This window comes from Centroberyx gerrardi, chromosome 11 (assembly GCF_048128805.1).
Source record: "Centroberyx gerrardi isolate f3 chromosome 11, fCenGer3.hap1.cur.20231027, whole genome shotgun sequence".
In the NCBI taxonomy this organism is placed as follows: Eukaryota; Metazoa; Chordata; class Actinopteri; order Beryciformes; family Berycidae; genus Centroberyx; species Centroberyx gerrardi.
The window spans coordinates 28,538,925-28,558,995 of record NC_136007.1 but is presented as its reverse complement, the minus strand read 5'-3'; the positions used below and the strand labels follow the sequence as shown (position 1 = coordinate 28,558,995).

The 20,071-nt window shown below is 40.3% G+C and overlaps 1 protein-coding gene across 1 annotated transcript in view; it reads left to right on the top strand.

Moving 5' to 3' along the window:
- Positions 1–20,071, top strand: part of doc2b (double C2-like domains, beta) — a 105,384-nt gene that overhangs the window by 40,688 nt on the left and 44,625 nt on the right. Inside the window, exon 2 of the mRNA XM_071895379.2 lies at positions 4,700–4,779. Within this exon, the coding sequence (XP_071751480.1) occupies positions 4,700–4,779 (80 nt within the window). The remainder of the gene's footprint in view (positions 1–4,699; positions 4,780–20,071) is intronic.

The window sequence follows — 20,071 nt, the reverse complement described above, 5'->3', positions numbered from 1 at the left end:
CATTTGAACCATATTACCAGTCAAGTTAGGAAAAACTGCAATGCACCTGTTGTTCAACATGATATATTACGTTTAGTCAAGGCAGCAGTATGTCTCAGCTGTGTTTAGTATAATTTTGAAAACAACAAGAGCCTTTGACTTGCAGTAGAACAGACAGTAGTAGCTTTTGACTGTGGCAAATACATCATACATTACATAGACTTTTCATGGGCAATAATGGCGATAGGAAAAACTAATTACACCAGTGTTATCCTTTAAATTGCTGAACAGATGGGCAGGAAAGGCAGACATAAAATGCTATCTGATACAATGAACATAATAGTAATCAGCACACAATCAGTTTATTCGTGAGAAAAAATACATTATCCACCACTGTGTAATACAACTCTCCTCACCACGTCTTCTGTATGTTTCTAGAGATATTTTTTCAACTGGTCTTGAAAGAAGGCATTATTGGGCATGGAACATGTAATTATTATGCAATTCTACCATGAGAAATTGCACTTTCACTCCACCTGAGTGAACCCCATCAATAAACAGTGAACACGTGGCGCTCACAGTGTACAAATGGATTCTTTAAACTGTATAAACCTCTGTCACAATGGGCTCTATCCTCTGTTGCTGCCTGATGATCAATGTTCAGAGTCAACAAAAGTTAAAGATTTGCTCAGCTGCCATTGCTAGATAAGTACAAATTTGCATTGGATTCATTTCTTCAAGTCTTCAAATGTGTATGTGTGAGTGGCTGGGGATGTGTTTTGGGTGTGTGAGAGAAAGGATGATGTGTGTGTGTGTGTGTGTGTGTGTGTGTGTGTGTGTATGTGTGTGTGTGTGTGTGTGTGTGTGTGTATGGTGCTACGGTATGGCTGTTTGCCTTCTCAGATCGGTTTTCCACCACTGGCGGCCATCGCAGTCTATCATGAACTTGGCTTTCAGCTGGGAGGTGACTGACCGGTCACCCTCACTCGGTGGGAATTGCCTCTGCAGTTTTGCCTGGAGGGAAGTAATGGAGATGGTGCGGCGCTCCTCTTAACTGAGGATTGTGGCAGCCACTTTGACAGAGGTCATCACTCTGAAAACCTCCTGTCCCTGTCAGCTCTCTCACCTTCATCAGATCTCTTAACACCATTGTGGCCAAGAGAGCCGACCTTTACTATAAAAAGCACTCAAACATGTCCGGCGTGCCGCTCCAGCGTGTTGTCACATCATGCATGAGTGTGCGGCCGCGTAAATGAAGCTCGCTTTGTTTTTCTCAAATTATCTCTCGGCTCCGGCGGCATCGAGAGCCCATTTCCTCGCTTTAGCAGTTATTCTATATTCCTCATCCTCGGGGCTCTTTTGGAGATCAGATTTTAAAATGTCAGCGATGCACAAATCATGAGGAGCCATCTGTGACTCAGGTCCTTATGTCAACATGTTCTTTGCATTGTCTGCCGCCCTGTTTTTACTACGAACAAAGAATTAATCTCTCTCGAATTAATTTCTAATTCATTTTACCATTTCATTATGAGAATCTAATGACAGTTCTGCCAGTCTCTGCTCAGTTTAATGCACCTTGAATCAGGGATTGGCACATGTAAGCATTCTGTGCTATGGACACTACCACTAATGTTCCTGCCTGGGTTGATAGAAGCTGCTCCAGTATCTGTGTGTGCCCATCTCCAAATCCTATCAATGCTGTACTGGAAGCCTATGCCAACTGGGTGCATTTCTCTGCAGGCTAGAAGGCATTTTCAGACTTTATCAAGATGGCAACTTTTTTTCCCATTTGAAGTGTAGAAGTAGCAGACAATGACATTTGGTATTCCGAAATGATGAAGCTCCATTTCTGACGTATTTTAATAGTAATAACAATAATAATGATAATAACAGCAACGATAATAACTTTATTTGCACAGCACTTTTCTAAAAACAATGTAAAACACAAAAAGACAGTAATGTAGAAAAAAACACAATTAAACAAGATAAAGCTACATAAGATAAAAGATAACAAGTATGGAAAATGAAAACAAAAGAAAAAGGAGAAAACAACAAATGGTAATGTACGGAAGAGGAATAGGGCCACATGTGAAAAATTCTAAGATTAATCTGTATTTGAGTTCTGAGATTAATCTTAGAATTTTGAGAATAAAGTCAGAACTCCTTTTTTCTTTTTCACATGTGGCCCATATCCCCTCCCATAGCAATGAGTTGCATCAACTTTATGGTTGCGTTTTAATCAATGTCCTACACTGCAAATGTGCCCCTGGTGGATGTCCTTGTCACTCCTAAGCCACAACCCGTCTTGGCAAAAAATGTGGCCAATTTTGAAACATTGCTTTGTTCCTTTCAGGCAATAACTCTGATAACTGGCAGTGAGTTCCCCAAGCACATAAATCATTATGCACAGCGGGAACAGCATACTTTGCACTAGAAATGATCGCACTGTAAACACCGAACAACTTGTCATCGCTTGTTGTCGTTCATTCCCTAGGAAAACAATCACATCACTCTATGATTAACTCCCGTTTTCAACACAGACATCTTGGCCCAATCTCTAGTTAGGTTTAATAGAGGTTTACCAGACGTTTTTCTTGTCAACATCTCATCAATTCCACATATTTACAGGCACAGTACTGTATGGACGATATTCCCCTCTGCACTGGGAAATATGTCTTTGATATGCTCTCATCTCTTCCTCAAGTAAAGAGCATAATAGGCAGAAGAAATTCTCAGTTATAGAAATGTTAATCAAGTCAGTTTAGCTCAACACCTTCTTATGAAAGACAATCATTCTTATGTGTAGGAATGACTGTAACGTCCATTGATGTGTTCCTTGAAATTAGGTAATTGATAATTCTTTGCTGAAAATTAGGCAATTATTCCCTGCTATGCTGGTGAGTAGCTACTTGAAATTGAATTAAACCTATCACCTTCCCTGAGAGTCACACAAATGAGACTGCATAGCGACACTGGAATATGACTCCCCTCTACCAAAAATGACTAAGCTCTAGTAGTCTCCTGTAGAGTTCACAGCACTGTTGCATCTCACTGTTGTACCCCACAGCTATCCAGATGGCTCATCCATCTACAGTGCAAAACAGTGATACAAGCAGCTCATCTACAGGCTTCCTAATAGCATCCCACTGTTACACTGAGCACAGTGATGAACACAGGCAATGACTGAGTATATTTAATACTAATGCCATGGCTCATTCCTCAGGGTGTGTATCCTACATCACTCCACTCTCTTATCTACGGTATATAAAAATATAATGGTTAATTTATTTGTTTACTTATTTAGCTTTTGTGATTTTTCACTGCATTGTTTGCCGCAAATTGTGCTATAGTATGGCTCAACAACATTGCACAAATAATTAACTGCACAAAGGAGCACAGCTACAACACTATACAGTACATATAGAAACTGGAGAGGTTCCTTGATTAGTAATGAGATGATGTGAAATCAGTCAACCTAACCTTTATTAAAGAGGAGGAAATGAACTTGGAGGAAACTGGATACTGTAGCTGCCTTGCACTCAAAATACACAAAGACATAAAATATTGAGGGAACACATTGCACACTCCCATCAGAGACCTGCAGCAGCATAACACATTATCACACCAATACATATCAACTCCTTCAGCACATTAAGACGGTCTCCTTGTAGCCGTTTTTATCTTCCTTAAAATGTACTTATGTCTAGTGAAGCTTTTCCAGTGCCATGACACAAAATATACAAGTATTTAAATTAAATGTTTGCATACAATTAAATGATTCCATTGGACATTCTGGAGAAAAATGTGTTAATCATAAAATGTAGCTCTACAAACTGTAGTCTTAATGTAGTCTTAGAAACTGAACTAGGCAATTTTGCACATTACTTTTGATCTATTAGATGTAACTTCTTAAGCTATCTGACCTTAGAAAAGTTCTAGTTATGTGACTTCAGAAAATGCTTTAATCTATCTCAAGACTACTCTGAACGCAAATGGAAACCACCTACTACTACTAATTTCGAGCCCGCCTTAATACTTGGGAAACTAATTACATATACTGATACAACGTTTACTCACTGTATCCTGTTTCTAGGTATGCTTTAGGTCATGGCTGGAAATCTGACAATTGAGCAGAGGAAAATAACTAAAATGACTAAAATTATACAGCTTTGTCTATCATTATTATTATTCAGAATTGTATACCAACTTTTGAAACCCCCAGCATATGTGCGTGTGTCTCAGAGGTTGAACGCTGAGAAATAAATTCCTGATTTCATTGTGTGGTGTAATTTGGTGAAGTGATCTAATAGAAAACGAGAAGGCACTCGGTAGAGTGCAAACCTCCGCCTACACTGAACAATTCTCCATCTTGCAAAGCTGCAGCCTCTGTAATGGTGTATGTTTGCTAATGGTGTGATCGTTTGTCTTCTGGGTTTGATTTTCTGACAAAATGGAGTGCAACGCTGTTTAGCAGCCAACTTGGAAGTCCTGGATGTCGGACTTCCCCACTGGCACGTGAACGCAGCATAATAGTTGTGGCTAAAAAACAAATGGTCTAATGGCAGAAATCCCAGATCCGGATCATCACCAACATCTCCTCTCAATTGATAAAAGAAGAAAGCGTTGGGCTCCTTCCTCTCTCCCCTGTGAGGCTGTTAGTGTCGCGTTACAGCTACTAATTTCTTTCTGTCTCTTGTCTCCTTCTCTTCTGTCTTTACAGCTACACTGGGGACCTTGGACTTCAGTTTGCTCTATGACCAGGAAAACAATGCACTGCACTGCACCATCAACAAAGCCAAGGTGAGCAGCCATGATGATGATGATGGGGATTGCAAAAATCAACACTTCATGTTCTTCAGATTCAAATCCCAATTGTTTATATGAGTAGTTTACCTAGATGTTAATTTACTGTACCGAAATTTGTCAGAGATTAATGATATTCTGACATTATGAAATCTTTCAGTCATGCAACCTATAGTAACACTCTTGAAAAGTGTAAAATCAGATCAACTTGACTGTCTTTCCTTTTGTCAAAATCAGCAGTAACTATATTTGGTTATATTTAATATTCTAACATGCAACAAATAATTTGCATTCATATGTACTTAGCAGTTTATCTAAATTGCATTCTCCATATGTATCTAGCAGTTAATATAGATGAGGGTGAACTGATCCCAAATCTTGTGGCCGTGATTAAGATGTTTCTGATTTTTCACACTGGGGAAATCTTTCATACTGACAATAAAAGGAATATACTTCTAGTTCATTAACTATGTCTTATGCTCTCAAATTGCAATGATCCTGTGCCAGAGTGGTACCTCCAGTTCAAACAATATCCATCTGAAAGAGTAACTCCATACTAAAACGTTTTTTGAGTTGTAAACTGGCACTTAGTAATATGTAGTTGTGAAATACAACAATGGTCATAATGTCAACATGTGAGCACAAATGTGCCGCTGCCATATTTATCTCACTAAACTTGGCTCAGTTTTCCCTCCAGTGGTTAAAATGAGCAGCTGGTATTCAAGGATAATTGTCCTAAGATACGTCATTTGGTAAAAAAAAAAAATCTTCCTCTCCTCAGCTCTACACGCCCACTGTCTGCATTTTTTTTTTTAATCGCACAGTAGGTGGAGAGTACAAGTTATTATTATACAAGTTATTTAGTCTTACATTCAGTCTTAAAAATCTATTTTTTCTTCACACAAGTTAAACTGCCACTGGGGTAATTCCACTAGTAAGTGTTTCAAGAAAATTCTTCAAGCAAGCTGATTTGTATTGGAAACAAGTTAAATTATCTCACCCATTGGCAGATTTTATCACTTGTTTTCAGAAAAATACGATTTTAAGACTCAGTACTATTAAATGACTTGTCAAGGTGGATATTTTTGTAGTGCCCTCCTCCTATTTTACAGATGTAACAGGCTACAGTTGGCGACTCAACAAGTCCCACAGTTGTGTGGGAGAAATGTTTACCTCTACACTCATCTCACAAAACATTCATTATTTCTAATCCATTGCTTACAGAGGAACCAAGGACATGCCACCCACCAAAAAAATGTCATTGTGTTGCTTAACTCCCATGAAAAGATAATAACTAGCTTCCCTGCATTACAGTATGCTAACTTTCTGAAAAACAACCCACTAAACCGCTAATTGCTAGCATGAGCTACTGATGGACACGCAAAACAAGCTAATAGCAGTGTTCAGGAGGCAAATTATAACCACTGTCCATTCCAACAACAAACAAACAAATATTTTTGTGGGTTTGTAGTGCCTACATTCTGCCAGTTTTTGTTTCTAGAGATCAGTCAGCAACTGTAAGTAATAAACAGGGGGTGCAAAATTTTTACTTATCTACAAATACAGCTAGCAGGTGTATTATCTCTGCCACAGACTGCTTCGTAGGTATATCTTATGTGAAAATGACCATTAATTAGTTTATTTTTTGACCGATATGGGTTCTTGAAGGCTGATGCTGATATTTTGCACCAACATTCACTATTAAAGCTGATCATTTTCATGCCAAAAAAATCCCAAAATTCCAAATACTCAGTGGATATCCAGTTTAGTATTGATCAATACTGCAATAAATATGTAATCAATCAATCTGCATCATATCCGTCATATCAGAGGTGGATGACACTGACAGGATCAGTCTAACCCTAATTCATATCAACTAAGCTTGCCAGCCACAGTTTCACTATAGTACTCCTACTTTAGCAAAGCCAGAGTCCAGAGGTGACGTCCTCTACGATTCCCTCCACTGTGTTTGCTGTGATGAAGCGGTGGCTCTGACAGGCGCGGCTGTCGTCAGCGGCCATAACTCTGCCTGTCTGTCTGGCTGGATAGATGGTCCAGAGGAAAGTGGGCAGCGGAGGAGACAGACTTGGCATGAGAGTCGGGCAGCGGTGTGGGCACCAGGCCATCTTGATTGATGGCAGCCATTCGCGATACTGCTCAACTCCTGGACGTAAACCGCTGCCTCACCAAACCACAGAAAAAATGCTTCTTCTCTTGCAAATATATTCCATTTCCCTGGTTTAGTTTGCTTACTAAATCCCTCGCTGTTCTTTCTTATCATGGATTGTTTTTTGTTGCTTTCGCTGCCAAGTCCATATTCAGTTCAGTAGTAAGTCTATACTGCACTGTGATTTGGCATATGGTCCCTCCATCTCAAAGAAGCGGCTCTCTAATTAAAGCCTATAGACCCTGGTTCATGGAAGAACTGGTTGCTACTGGGAGCAGGGAGAAACACTTTTATTATATACTAATGAATTCTGGGGATTGATATCGATCCCCGGTGAGCCGGTGAGTGTAAAGGGTGAAGGTGTGCGGTGGCGACAGGGTTTTCTATTTATGCAGCAGTGGTACCTCACATGTACAGTGAATACATTATCACAGCGCAGTTGGCATTTACTAAGGAAAACAAGCCAAAATAAATGGCGTTCAAGGCGGAAACTGACAAAAGGTCACTCGACAACATAACCAAAACAAACAAAAGGAGTTAAAAGAGGGTCTGAAAGGCCACTGATCTGATAATTTTTCCAAAATGGAAAACAAGCTGAAAAGAATTTACATAAAAAACCCCAGAGTTGTACAGAAACCGAAAAGGAAAACAACTGAAATGCAGGGATTATTATTATCTATTCTGCCCTGCAGCAACTCTTTCACTGAAGCACTGGCCCAGCAGGCTTTCAGTCAGCTGAAGTGGCCAGTGCAGCTGTCTCATTTTCAACTTAACAAGATCAAATGCCACATTCACGTGCTGGTTGGAAGGTTCGACATCTGGGACTTCCAAGTCGGCTGCTAAACCGCATTGCATTCATGTGACAAACGATAAACAAACATTGCCTAACAAGCTAATTTTTTTTTTTAGGTGATAGATTTTTTATTGATAGAGACAGTGTTAGAGAGAGACAGGGAGAGAGAGAGAGGGGAGGACATGCAGCAAATGACCGCGGGCCGGATTCGAACCCGGGTCGCTGCGGGAAGGACTGAACCTTATCATACGCGCTCTACTCTGTAATTTAACGAATTTCATATAAACAAATGTTAGTTATGAGAACAAATGTGCAATAAAGGCACATGTTTTGCAGACACAAAACCTGATTTTTACAGCATGTTGAGAAGGTTAAAGGTTATTATTGTGTCATAACTCAGAAACAAGGAAACTAAAGGGGGGCAAGATAAAAGAACCATAATAGGCTTTGGAAAAAAAGCCTATAAGCTATTTCCTAAAAAAGCTGTTTCCCTTTTTTTTCGGAATTAGAAAAAAGGATAATCTTCCCATTGATACCCATTTATTTCTTGCATTTTCATTCGAATAAGATTGGGTTGTCCTAGGGTCATAAAACTTCAAACTGATTTTTTGATGGGGAACCTCTTTGACCATTTCTGGAGCCACAAATAGGCCAGCCTGGTCGAGCGGAGAGATATTTTCCCTCATCCAATATTTTAATCTTATGCCCTCTCATTTTCCCCTCCATTCACCCTCTAAACACAACACATCCAAAATGCTACCTGCATTATTGCCCTCCAACTGAGTTGCCGATCATCATCTGTACCACACTTTCTCTCCTTTTTCTTTCTCCTCTCACATTATGAAGCCAATTAAAAAGTATTTTGTCACTATGTTTTTTAGTGCTTTTGATGAGTTAGAAAAAGGAATGAGTAATTCACTGTTACTTGACTAGAGGGCAATCTCTGTCTTATCCACCTTACTGAACACAAAAATAACTTGGATCGCTAGTGCAAATACAATACTGAGGCCAATTTTTGGCACAGATAGGCTTACAGATACAGACATCTAGAAAACTGTGTGATTGTTACTAGCTGCACGTGGTAATCTTCTTTTGAATTAATTTGTAAGTGGAAATGATGTGTTCTGAACTGTGCAGTAAGGATGAAGGTACTAGGACAAATAGCCCCATAGACTTTCCCTTGTTAACATTTAATTAAAGCTTTTGCCTCGACACAAGCTGACATGTCGACATAATGAGAGCTAGAACTACATGATCATTTCCTTTTTTAGTTTTAATGAAAAGTATTTTTACAAGGTAAAATTTTCTCTTATTGCTAGGGAAAGCCAGGTTTATTTCTTTGTTTTGCTGCTGGATTCCAAAGGAGAAATTCTGATATAGGCTACCTGATGTTATCTAATAAGGGTATTTACCTATGAGATAACATCATGTGAGATATGTCATCTCATAGGGGTATTTACCTTGCCAATGTGAGCTTTGTTTCATTTCCACACTGACACCCATGCCATCGAGCAAATCACTGCTTGAGGGGGAAACCTGACATTCAATCTGAACCAAAGACATTACAGTGACATCAAATACTGCTTCAATTAAGCATGCGGGTGCGTGCGCAAATGGTAGCTGTAAGCGATGATGCCTATCTTGGCATCTGTCAATCAAATAGAAAGTTATTAGAAAGATAGTAGTGTGTAATTTATGGCTGTTTACTTATTCCATGAAATGATTCAATTAAGATAAGTATAGCATAATGAAGCCTTGATTTACTAGGGACCTTTAACCCCTAGAGCTGTGTAAAGGAAGCTCTGCTGACAGATGAGGAACATTCTCCCATTGTACGGCACACATTAAAGCGCTCGGCACTACTTAAGTCACCCATGATGAAGTCACTGGAGCACCCATTTCACAATGTGAACGTAATGACAGACTTATCCTAACATTTATGATTTGCTGAAAGTCTTGGTTAGAACGAGGACGTCCTTCATCTCTCTGGTCAGAAATGAACATTGTTCAGTTGAGGTTCCTAGTTTACACTCACAGTTTGACCTGTTCCTCGCTGGCTAATGTCACTCCATTTAGCTGTACCATCTTTACAGGCTCCTCACCCCACTTATTGAATTAAGCCACAGGGAAAAAAACCCTTGTAATAGCTCACATGACTGAAATTAGTCCATTTGTGCCCTTTGAAATTGCTACTAATTGATTTAAAAGGGAATACATGCATGTGCACGTTCAAAGAGAGACAGAAATAGCTCAGAGCTGTATGAGAGATAACAGCTCTTCCTCTGCATGGTAGCCGTCTCCATTGGCTGGAGCAGCTGGGCTGTCTGGAATCATGATGGCTCCAACACAGATAAAGGTTTTTGGTCACACTAAGACACACTTTGGTTGGTTTCACTCTCACATAGACTGCCTTAGTTGCCCCTGAGTGAATTGTATTGGAGTGACTCACGGCCATGGCTCCAAAAACTCAGACATCCATAGAGTGGGTCCTGCTAGAAGAGTTGATACTAGGGTAAAGCTCCATGATACCAGTGATTTTTAAAATCACAAGGAAACGGCATCTTGCTTCTGTAATTTGATGTATTTGTGGCTGAAACAGGATTTTTAGGTGGGATATAACGCCTAGAGGGATAGTTCAAAGGTGGGTGGGTAGGATCATAAAAAACATGGAAAGAGAAAGGCAGTGAAGCACATCGCAGTGTGGCTGGAGAAGCAATCCACTGTGAAATGCTTTGTACATAATCTTGAGCTTCATAAATTCCAGATTCTTCAAAATAAATAAGTTCCAGCCACCAGAACACAACCATGGTGTCTTAGGAAAAAGAAACTGTTGTTATGCTGTAGAGAATTAGCTAACGAGGTGAAAAAGTCATCTTTCATTTCATTGTGACTTGTGAATTAGACTTCTCTAAATAATCATACATTTACTTTGCATAACAAAACAACATAGTCTCACAACAGTGCAGCTTTGAACACAATACAGTGGAAACTTCATGCAGCACCACCCCCGCTCCCCCCTCCCCCGAGTCTGTACTGCTCTCCCAAGCCTCCTCTTATGGGCACAGGCGTAAAATGACAATGAATGGTCTTTCACAGTATTTAGTACACACATTTTCTTTTCCATTATCCTTTCAAGGTCCTTTATCACCCTCCCCAGACTTAAACTCTTAGCACTTAGCACTCTTAACACAAACTTTTTCTTAGCAAAATTGTCAGTCTCTAATTAGACGCTGTTAAGTAGCATCTAACAAATCACTACTGTCATCTGCAAAAAAATCTACACTTTTGTTTTCATTACATTCATTTCTAAACATGTAATATCCTTAGTTGATCATTCAATATGAGCCCATTATTTATTACCTTGCATATACAGTACTGTACAATATAAAGAACCATTTTTAAGAAATTCACTAAAATTAACGTTTTTCCTGAAATAGCTAATAGGCTTACTTCAACAGGGATACCGTTGAGGCCAGGGGTCTTTCCTGTGTGACACGACTTAAATACTAGATGGACTTTGTCTGTGATTAGTCCTTCACATGTTAATTTCTGTTCAGATGTTAATCTGATATTTAATTTGTTGAAGAACCCATGGAGTAAGAACATTTTAAAGAATTATATACAGAGAGAGATGATGGAAGAATGCTGGACTCACCGGGGGGACATATTAATTACATTTAGACACAAAAGGGAAAAACATGGCTGCCTTGGTACTCGGAGTCTACAGGCACTTATATAAGCAAGCCACTTGAAAATAAGAGCATAAATGGTGTACTACTAAGCTACAAGTCCATCAATTATCCTGGAACGACAGCCTTGCTAAAGAACAAACTTCAGCTACCTGCCTTTCTAACTTGCTTGAAGCAAACATAAATAACCATGGATTCCCATCCAGTACCATTGTAAATCTCACCAAATAGCATTCTGCCACTTCCTTTAGCACCTCTCATCTCAGGTGCAATGGTTTTATAAAAAAATGTTGATTAAAAAAAAATAAAACATCAACAAACAACATGCTTCCTCTGCAGGTGATAACATTACAATGCACCTTGGCCTGGCCAGACCAGATAGTGTCTCATTTTACTCCAATTACACTGCAGGAATTCTTCAAGTTGGTCATGGCATCCTAATCATCTACCTGCATTCTAGACTCCATCACCACAAAATTATCGAAAGAACTATTCTCTGCCGTAGGCCGATCTGTACCTAATGATATACTAGTTCTTGCTCCTGTAGCATTGTTCCTGCTTCACTGGAAGCCACAGCCACAAAGATGCTCTCAAAAATACTGCAAAAAGTTGTAGCCCAGCAGCTCACTCACTCTCTCAATTTAAACATCTAGAACCTCCTCCTGTCCGCCTTCAGACAGCACTGAGACAGCTTTAATCAAACTAACAAATGACCTGCTATTAGCCACAGACAAGGGCTCTGTGTCAGTCTTCGATCTCCTGGACCTTCGATACTGTTGATCATGACATCTTCCTGGAAGGCTTACAAAATCTTGTTGGCATCCACATCACTGCCCCTAAGTGATTTTGCTCGTACCTGACTACTACAATTTGTTATCCTAGATGGCAACACGTCACACCTGTTCTGAGGTCTATTTTGGTGTACCCCAGGGTTCAGTTCTAGGTCCTCACTTATTCTCACTCAATATCTTCCTCCTGTGTATATCACCTCTAGTTATGTTCCACCCTGCAGATTGATGAAACTTAACATGGCAACAAAACAATCCTGTATTTTAGAAATTAAAAGATGGATGACGTTCTTCTGCTCAATGCAGATAAAACTGAAATGCTCATTTTAGGCTCTAAGCTGCCAAGAACAATGTCGGCACAGTGAGAACAAAAGATTCTCTAAAACATCTTGGTTTTATCTTTGATTCAGGCCTCTCATTTGACAATCGCATCAAAGCAATATCCAAAACAGCATATTTTCTCCTTAGAAATATCTCCATGATTAGGCATTTCCTCTCCTTTCCCAACAGAGAAATTCATCCATGCTTTTGTTTCCAACTTATTCAAAACTTAGCCTTACACAAACCAAAAAACACAAACATATTACCGCAGTCTTGGTCTCTCTTCACTGGTTTATTGCAAATGCATGTGTTGGTTATAAAGTCCTACTTCTAACTCAAAAGGCTTTACTTGGCCTCGCATTTCAATATATTGCTGATTTTCTTTTCCCTATCAGCCCAGTCATACTTCCTGGTATCCCTCCTCGTCATCCCAAGCATTTGAAAGTAAACAGCTGGGGATAGTCTTTTCTCATCGCACCACCTGCCTCTAGAAAACAAGCTTCCTGTCCTTGTCAGGGAATCAGACACTGTCTCAGTATTTAATTCCAGACTCAAGACCCATTTATTCAGCACCGCCTACCTTAAATCTCAGCTGCAGTGTTTCATTCTCTTACTGCTCCTGCAGACTGCCCTTTCATTGGCCGGTACTCCCACACATTTATGTGAGCATGCACACACACACACACACACACACACACAAGCTTTGGCCCGGTCTCTTGGAGATGTGCTTGTTCTTTTGTATTCATTATCCTTGTTTGTATCTGTTTTTGTGTCCCTTATTTTCTATAAAGCTGTTCTTGCCAAATCTGTTTATTGAAAGTGCTCTATAAATAAATTTGACTTGACTTGTAATCCCTGCATTACACAGGAGAAAATCTGTAAAAAATGCTTTCTTTTTATTATTTATTTCATGTTTTTTATTGTTTAACTTGTATTTTAGTAAATATTGATTAAATTCTTAATACATATTCCCACAAGGATATTCAGTAAGAACCAATGAATAGCTGCTATGTGCTGGCCAGAGCAGAACCATTTTGTGGTTCATGTTTTAACCTTTAATACTACTGCTATCCTGTCTTACATTCTATGATCTTCTATGATTTGGTGTTACAGAAACGCCATACAGTATGTCAAATGTCTTGTCAAATATATTGTTTGGGGTTTTTGGGGTTTTTTTTACGCAGTTTTCCATTATTTGTGAAAGTTGTGAAATTTTTTATGTTATTTTTCATGTTTTATAACACGATCATCAATTTCTAATAAATGAACTGTATTTTTAATCTGAATTGGTTCAAATTGGCAGGATATGCATAGATGAGCCTATGTTTCATTGAATTTCCTAGAAAAACCCCTTTTAATTAACTAATTCATTCATTTTTTACCACTATTGCAGCAGGTTTTAATCAGCACACCTGTTGCTGAGCTTTCCAAACCATACATCCAAAGTGTGGTGGGGGGTTTTTTTCTTCAGAATTCTCAAATCAATAAGTTTTGCTCCTTGTGAATAATAAGATTCAGTGTCCTCATGTAGCCTCATGTAGATATTGGTCTGAATGCGTGACTCCCAGCCAAAACAGAAGCAGTCCAGTCTGCCTGACGGTGTAATTGGAAGTAAAGACGGAAGTAATCGGAAGGGAGAACGTATTTTGTTGACAATTCGGAAACAGCAGTGATAGTATAGGGTTGAGATTTATTGTGTCTACTATTTCAGTTTTTGAAATGTGTGAATGTGAGAAAATCGGGAGAAATGACACCCTGGGAAAACACCAGGAGAGGGGCAAGAAAATCGGGAATCTCCTGGGAAAATCGGGAGGGTTGGCAAGAATGCCAGTATGTAGTAGGGACAGTGCAAGAGTCACCTGGGTGTGACCCTCTGACACACCAACTGCCCCCAAGGGAAACTCATCACAGGCTTCAACAAAGGACCCAAACAACAGTACAGTCTGGTCACAGCCTTGTGCTCCCCAGGGGTCCAGATCCCCGTCCCATGTGGTCTCAGCTGACTGGAGAGCGGCCTGGCATAACTGTGCAGAAGAACAAAGGAATATTTCCCGCTCTCTCAGTTGAGCATTCTGTCAAGGACTCACTGGAGAAAGGCATCTAGTGTTACACGTGTGTTTGGCTACTTTACAAAGTCCAAAGTCAATAGGAATGTATTTTTACTATGTACCATAAGCATACTCTCTGATACATTCAGAATTATGGTGCAATACCGGAATCAGCACTCTGCATGTCCCAGAAAAAACTTCCTCAGCTCCTGCAAGGGGAGCTCAAAGTAGATTCTTGACGGTCCCCGTCCTACAAGATGAAGTGCCTGAGATGAACCTTCTTGTGTTGAGACAAAGAGATTTCAGTCGCCGAGCCAGCTGAAGCCCTGCCAGTGAGCCGCACTCCCGCTAAGCTAACCAGACCCTGCTCTGCCAGCCACCTCCGCTCCAGTTGCCGCTGTGCTGGACGCTCTCAGCAGAGCCGCCGGCAGGACAGATATGCCACGCCAGCCTTCATGGCTTCCAGGACACTTCCATTACAACCGGATACGAATCCCTAAATCTTGTAAGCTGGTCTTGTTCATGCCTTTCTGTTCATTTCTTATTTTTTTTCATCATTTCTGTGTTATAGTTGTAGGCCTATATGTGTAGAGTAGATGTGTGTAAAAATAAAAATTGTGCAGAGGAGTCTGGCTCATGTGTTGCATTTATGATTTTTATTCTCGTGGACTGCCAACATTGGCAGATTCAATGCAGTGGTTGCCACTTGTGTTGACACACTTCCACTTGTGACGCTCGAAGATATCGGAGCCTACAAAAAAATCCCACGTCCTACTTGTATTTGCCACTAGGAGCTTGTCATACTTTTTGAATTCTATGGGAAATTTGTGGGGAGAAATACATGCTGAAGTGATCCATGTCTACCATGAAGTTCCATTGCAGCATGCCAATTGAAAGCGGTTTTACAACTCAGAGTGTTGTTTACTTGTTGTCAATTAGCCACCCATGTGCTCCATACCGCTCCAACTGCAGGTAATTTAGAGCCAAGTGTAGTCCACAGATGGATTCATTAGAATACAGAGAGGTTTTGAATTGGCTAGAGGAGCCCCTGAAAATGAAATACCTTACGGGTGTATGGTGAGGTTTGCTGGTTGAAGACTTAAAAGAATCAGTGAATCCAGATGAACAGACAGCCTCAAATTCAGTGTGACCTCATTCACTCAGACTATATCTACAAATATCTGTTCAGCAGTGCTTGTCTCTTCTATTTTCAACTGTGTAAACCATTTCAGAAAACAACCGAGACTGTTGGCATCAAACTCTGTTTTTTTTTTATGAGATTTCAGTTGCAGTGCCTTGTTAACCCTGACATTTTCAATGTCTTCAGTCTTCAAAGAAGAGAACTAATAGGCAGATATTAATTAAGTGCACTTTCACTTTGTTCTTTCCTTGTACATGAATTTGTTTGCTTGAACTTTAATTTCAAATGATCAATGTTATTTTTTTGTCTTTTTCCTCCTCCACTTTACTCTCTTGCATGCTTTCATCTTCTGTGTGTTGCTGCTTTATGTTTGCTGGAAAACAGCTCCCTATCCCCAGATACAAGAAGGTAAGCCACTGAGAAAAACTCAAACCCCAACCAACCCCCACTAACCAACACTTAGTTAACCAACCCCAAATCAACATCCAAACCCAGTGAAACCTAATCCAAACCATAGCCGACCCATAGCTAACCCCCTTTGCTCTACCTTTCATTGTCATTGCAATGTCTTTTCATTAGTTTGCAGTATGAAACACTTGCTACCGATCGATCAAGGTCATTTCCACTGTTGAATACTACCTGTAGCCCCCCCCCACCACCCCTCCCCCTCAAGGTAACTTCTGGGCCAAAAAACAGCTCCATGAAGCAATATATCAGCGCCCATAGACCCCTATCTCTCAGCACTTTCTGTGCCATCTTGAAAAGAATGGAAAGTAGACGGGGGAGTGGGCAGGGGCGAATGATACCCTGCTTCCGGATAATATAATACCTCCAAGGTTGTGATTGACGAAATGCTGTTTGGAATTAAATGGGAGTGAATGAGCCTCAGAGGTATGGCAAAACTGATTTAAAAATATCTTTATTTGTGGCTGTGAGAGTATTTATTTATAACAATTAAGAGATGGAAAACATGAGCAAAAAACTTAAATCACACTGGAATTGTCCTTTAATTTTCTTTTCTATACTACATCTCTCATAACCTCAGTGACCCTTGAATACTGTTACACTGTTATGTGCTGTAATGTGTTGTAATTTACCTTTTTGTTATATCCACTGTCCCTCGTCTACTTCTACTTAGAGGGTGAAGGTACCCCCAGTTTCAGTCCCTCTCTGTCTGCCCCACTAGTTTGAAAAATGCAACTTCCTACATTTCCCAGAATGACTTTGACTAATAACATTACTTTATGAGACAAATAAAAAACTAGCGACAACACATTTCGCCGTAGCTTCGTCAGGTTTGCATCAGCTACGGCAAAACGCGCCGTTCGCTATTTTTTATCTGTGTAATAAAGCTTCTCCTTGAGTGCGGTGGACTAGACTACATTCGTTACATTGTGTTTCCTGGCACCTTGGGGTACTTAAGCCTACAGTGCTGTGCGCAGAGCGTTTTAGACTTCAATATTGATATGCAAATTAGCATATGACACCATCTGGCGACTTCTAGTGACTTTATGAGCAGGCAATAGCCACTTTCCCTGGAAAACAGTTGGCAACACTGCTTTAGACAACCCCCAGAGAACTTGCATAGACTTGTTGCTTCTAGCTTTTGGTTTTACTTGTAGTTGGAGAGAGCAATAGTGATAGTAACAACAAGAGAGTGAGAGTTTCCTGTCGGGAAAAGGCGAGAGTTGTGTTCTTTACTCACAACACAACATGTCTTGTGGCTGCATTGCATTCTGGTCTGTTGAGGCTACTGTCAGTGGAGATATTGGTCTCTCTGCCTCTTCTATGATGGATTTCCTCCTGTATGATTGTTGAACGTTGGTGCAAATTGGTGAGTCCAGAAAGAAGCTCTTGCTCTTTGATTCTGAGGGACTGACACCAAAACCGGACGTTTACTGTTGATGTTTTGGATTTTTTCTTCTATCAAACGCGGTTGTAGCTGTGCTCGAAATCGTCTATGATTATTTGCATGAAACACAAAATGTGGAAAGTTTGGTCATGGGGCAAGGATGAACTGATGAACTTTTCCCCACCGATTGGCCAAAGGCGGACGTGCCAGTGGGCGTGGCTTCTCATAAAAAGCATCGTAACTTCCGAATGGATTCATGCAACACCATGAAACTTTGTGGAAATGTTGGTCATGGGGCAAAGAATTACTGATGAACTTTTCGCACTGATTGGCCAAAGGGGGGGCGTGGCTTCTCATAAAAAGGCATATAACTTTCGAAAGGATTCACAGAAGAGGCAAACCCTCCATTATTGGCCTAATCAAACAACATGGAGGCTTAGACATAACCGCCTGCTAATTTTTCCAAAACTTGGTCCAGCGGTAGAAGAGCAGCCCTAATAGTCTGAACAGATATAGAGCTGATTGGCTTTGTGGTGATGAGATAATCGGCTAAAATGCTTAAAAGTGGCTAGAATTTGAACAGGCAGATCTCATGTCCCATTTCAGGTACAGTCATGAAAATGTGTGCATCTCCTGAAGTTGGTAATGTGGTATGGAAGAAATGATTAACTTTTGGTGAAAATCCAAAACGTGGCATATAAAGACAATTGCATAGCGTTGGCGGAGGTATGCGCTCTGAGTGCCTTCTAGTTGTAACAGTGTTAGTGATGCAGGTTGGATTTTTCCTCTAAGTTGCATTGTATGCAAATGAAAATCACACATCAAGCTTCTCTGCAACATTTTCCCACAAAATCAATGCAACGTTACTGGTGACATGACTGGTATTGAAACTAATGTGCCCCAGTGTGACCTGTGACATCCACACCACGGTGACACCAACCCCCCCCCCCCCCCCCCCCCCCCCCCAACTCCTCCACCCCTGAAGCATCTCGCTCATCAACACTGACATTCATTGGTGATGAATGGGACCCATCTGTGAGCTCTCCATCTTGCCGACTTCCATCAGTTCATTGCTCACTCCTCCCATGCTTGCGGCAAGTAGCCTTGACCCGGGCACCTCCACCGATCCCAGGCGGCTTCTTGAGGAGTTAACCCTTTCTTAAACATGACTGTGGGTCAGCTCCCTCTGGGTGAGATCAATGCCCCATCTCATCCGTTCCATTATCTACTGCTGTTGGTGATTGATGCATCCTCCACCTCCGCGTTGCCGGGCCAGTCAGATATGGTAATGAAGATATATGCCCGGAACAGTAATGTGAAAACGGGAGGCCAATAAAGAGGCAGGTAGCGCTGTGGAAAATAAACATTCATATGCTACATAAAGCTTTGACAGAATGCATGTGAAGGTATTCTAATAGAACGGTATTTATTCATACTGTATGTTGTAAGGTCTCAAATAAATAAGATGAAGTTTTATCGATCCCCCATGGGAAAATTAGGTCGTTGCAGCAGAAAAAGTAATAGGATTGAGCAGGGGGAAAAGAAAATATGAGCACACAAATAGAATATGAAAATAAGCAATAAAAAACAGTATGAATCATAAAAATAATGAAACAATAAAATAGGATATAAACAATTTTGTGGTTATGTAAACAGATGGTGCTGACAATTTCAACACATTAAGTAGACTGTAAGAGAATGGATTACTAACGTTTATGGATTTACTTATAGATGTTACAGTCTCGATTGCTTACTTTAAATATGGATTACTAAACAAAATCTATGACTACGTTTACATGGACTGCAATAATCCGACTATTGACCTTATTCTGGTGTTTACAAAGGTGTATAAAGGTGTTTACATGAGTTGCTTATAGAATATTCCATTCATATTCCCGTTTACATGCTACAGAGCATAGTCCGATTAATGACTGAAGAAGCACGCCCACATTACGTACCTACGTCCTACATCCGAGTTGCCCTCCAGAATTTAACCTGAAACATGTTGCTACCGTGGTCGGGACAAAATCTTGGGACTTCTTTTTACCGGTGGCAGTCATATTTTCTTCTGTAAACAAGTTGCGCAACACTCGCTGGAAGCTAGAGCATGCGTCGTCAAGCAGTTGGATTGCTGTACGTGTCGCAAAATGCTGCGAAAACTCCGATAGGACGTCATAGTGCGATTAAGGTGTATACATGTCTACAATGCACTTCAATAATGCGACTAAGATCGGAATACTCCACATGTCAACAGTCTTAATTCGACTATTGCTTACTCCGACTATGACCTTATTCGGGTTAAGGTAATCAGAAAATGCTGTTTACATGGCAGTGTCTTATTCAGAGTATTGTCTTAATCGGGTTAATATCGGAATATTGCAGTCCATGTAAACGTGCTCTATGTTGTATATGTAAGTATAAGTAAATATAGAACTTTTTCTAATAATCCTGCATTAAACATATCTGAATAGAGGTAAATATGGTTTTCAT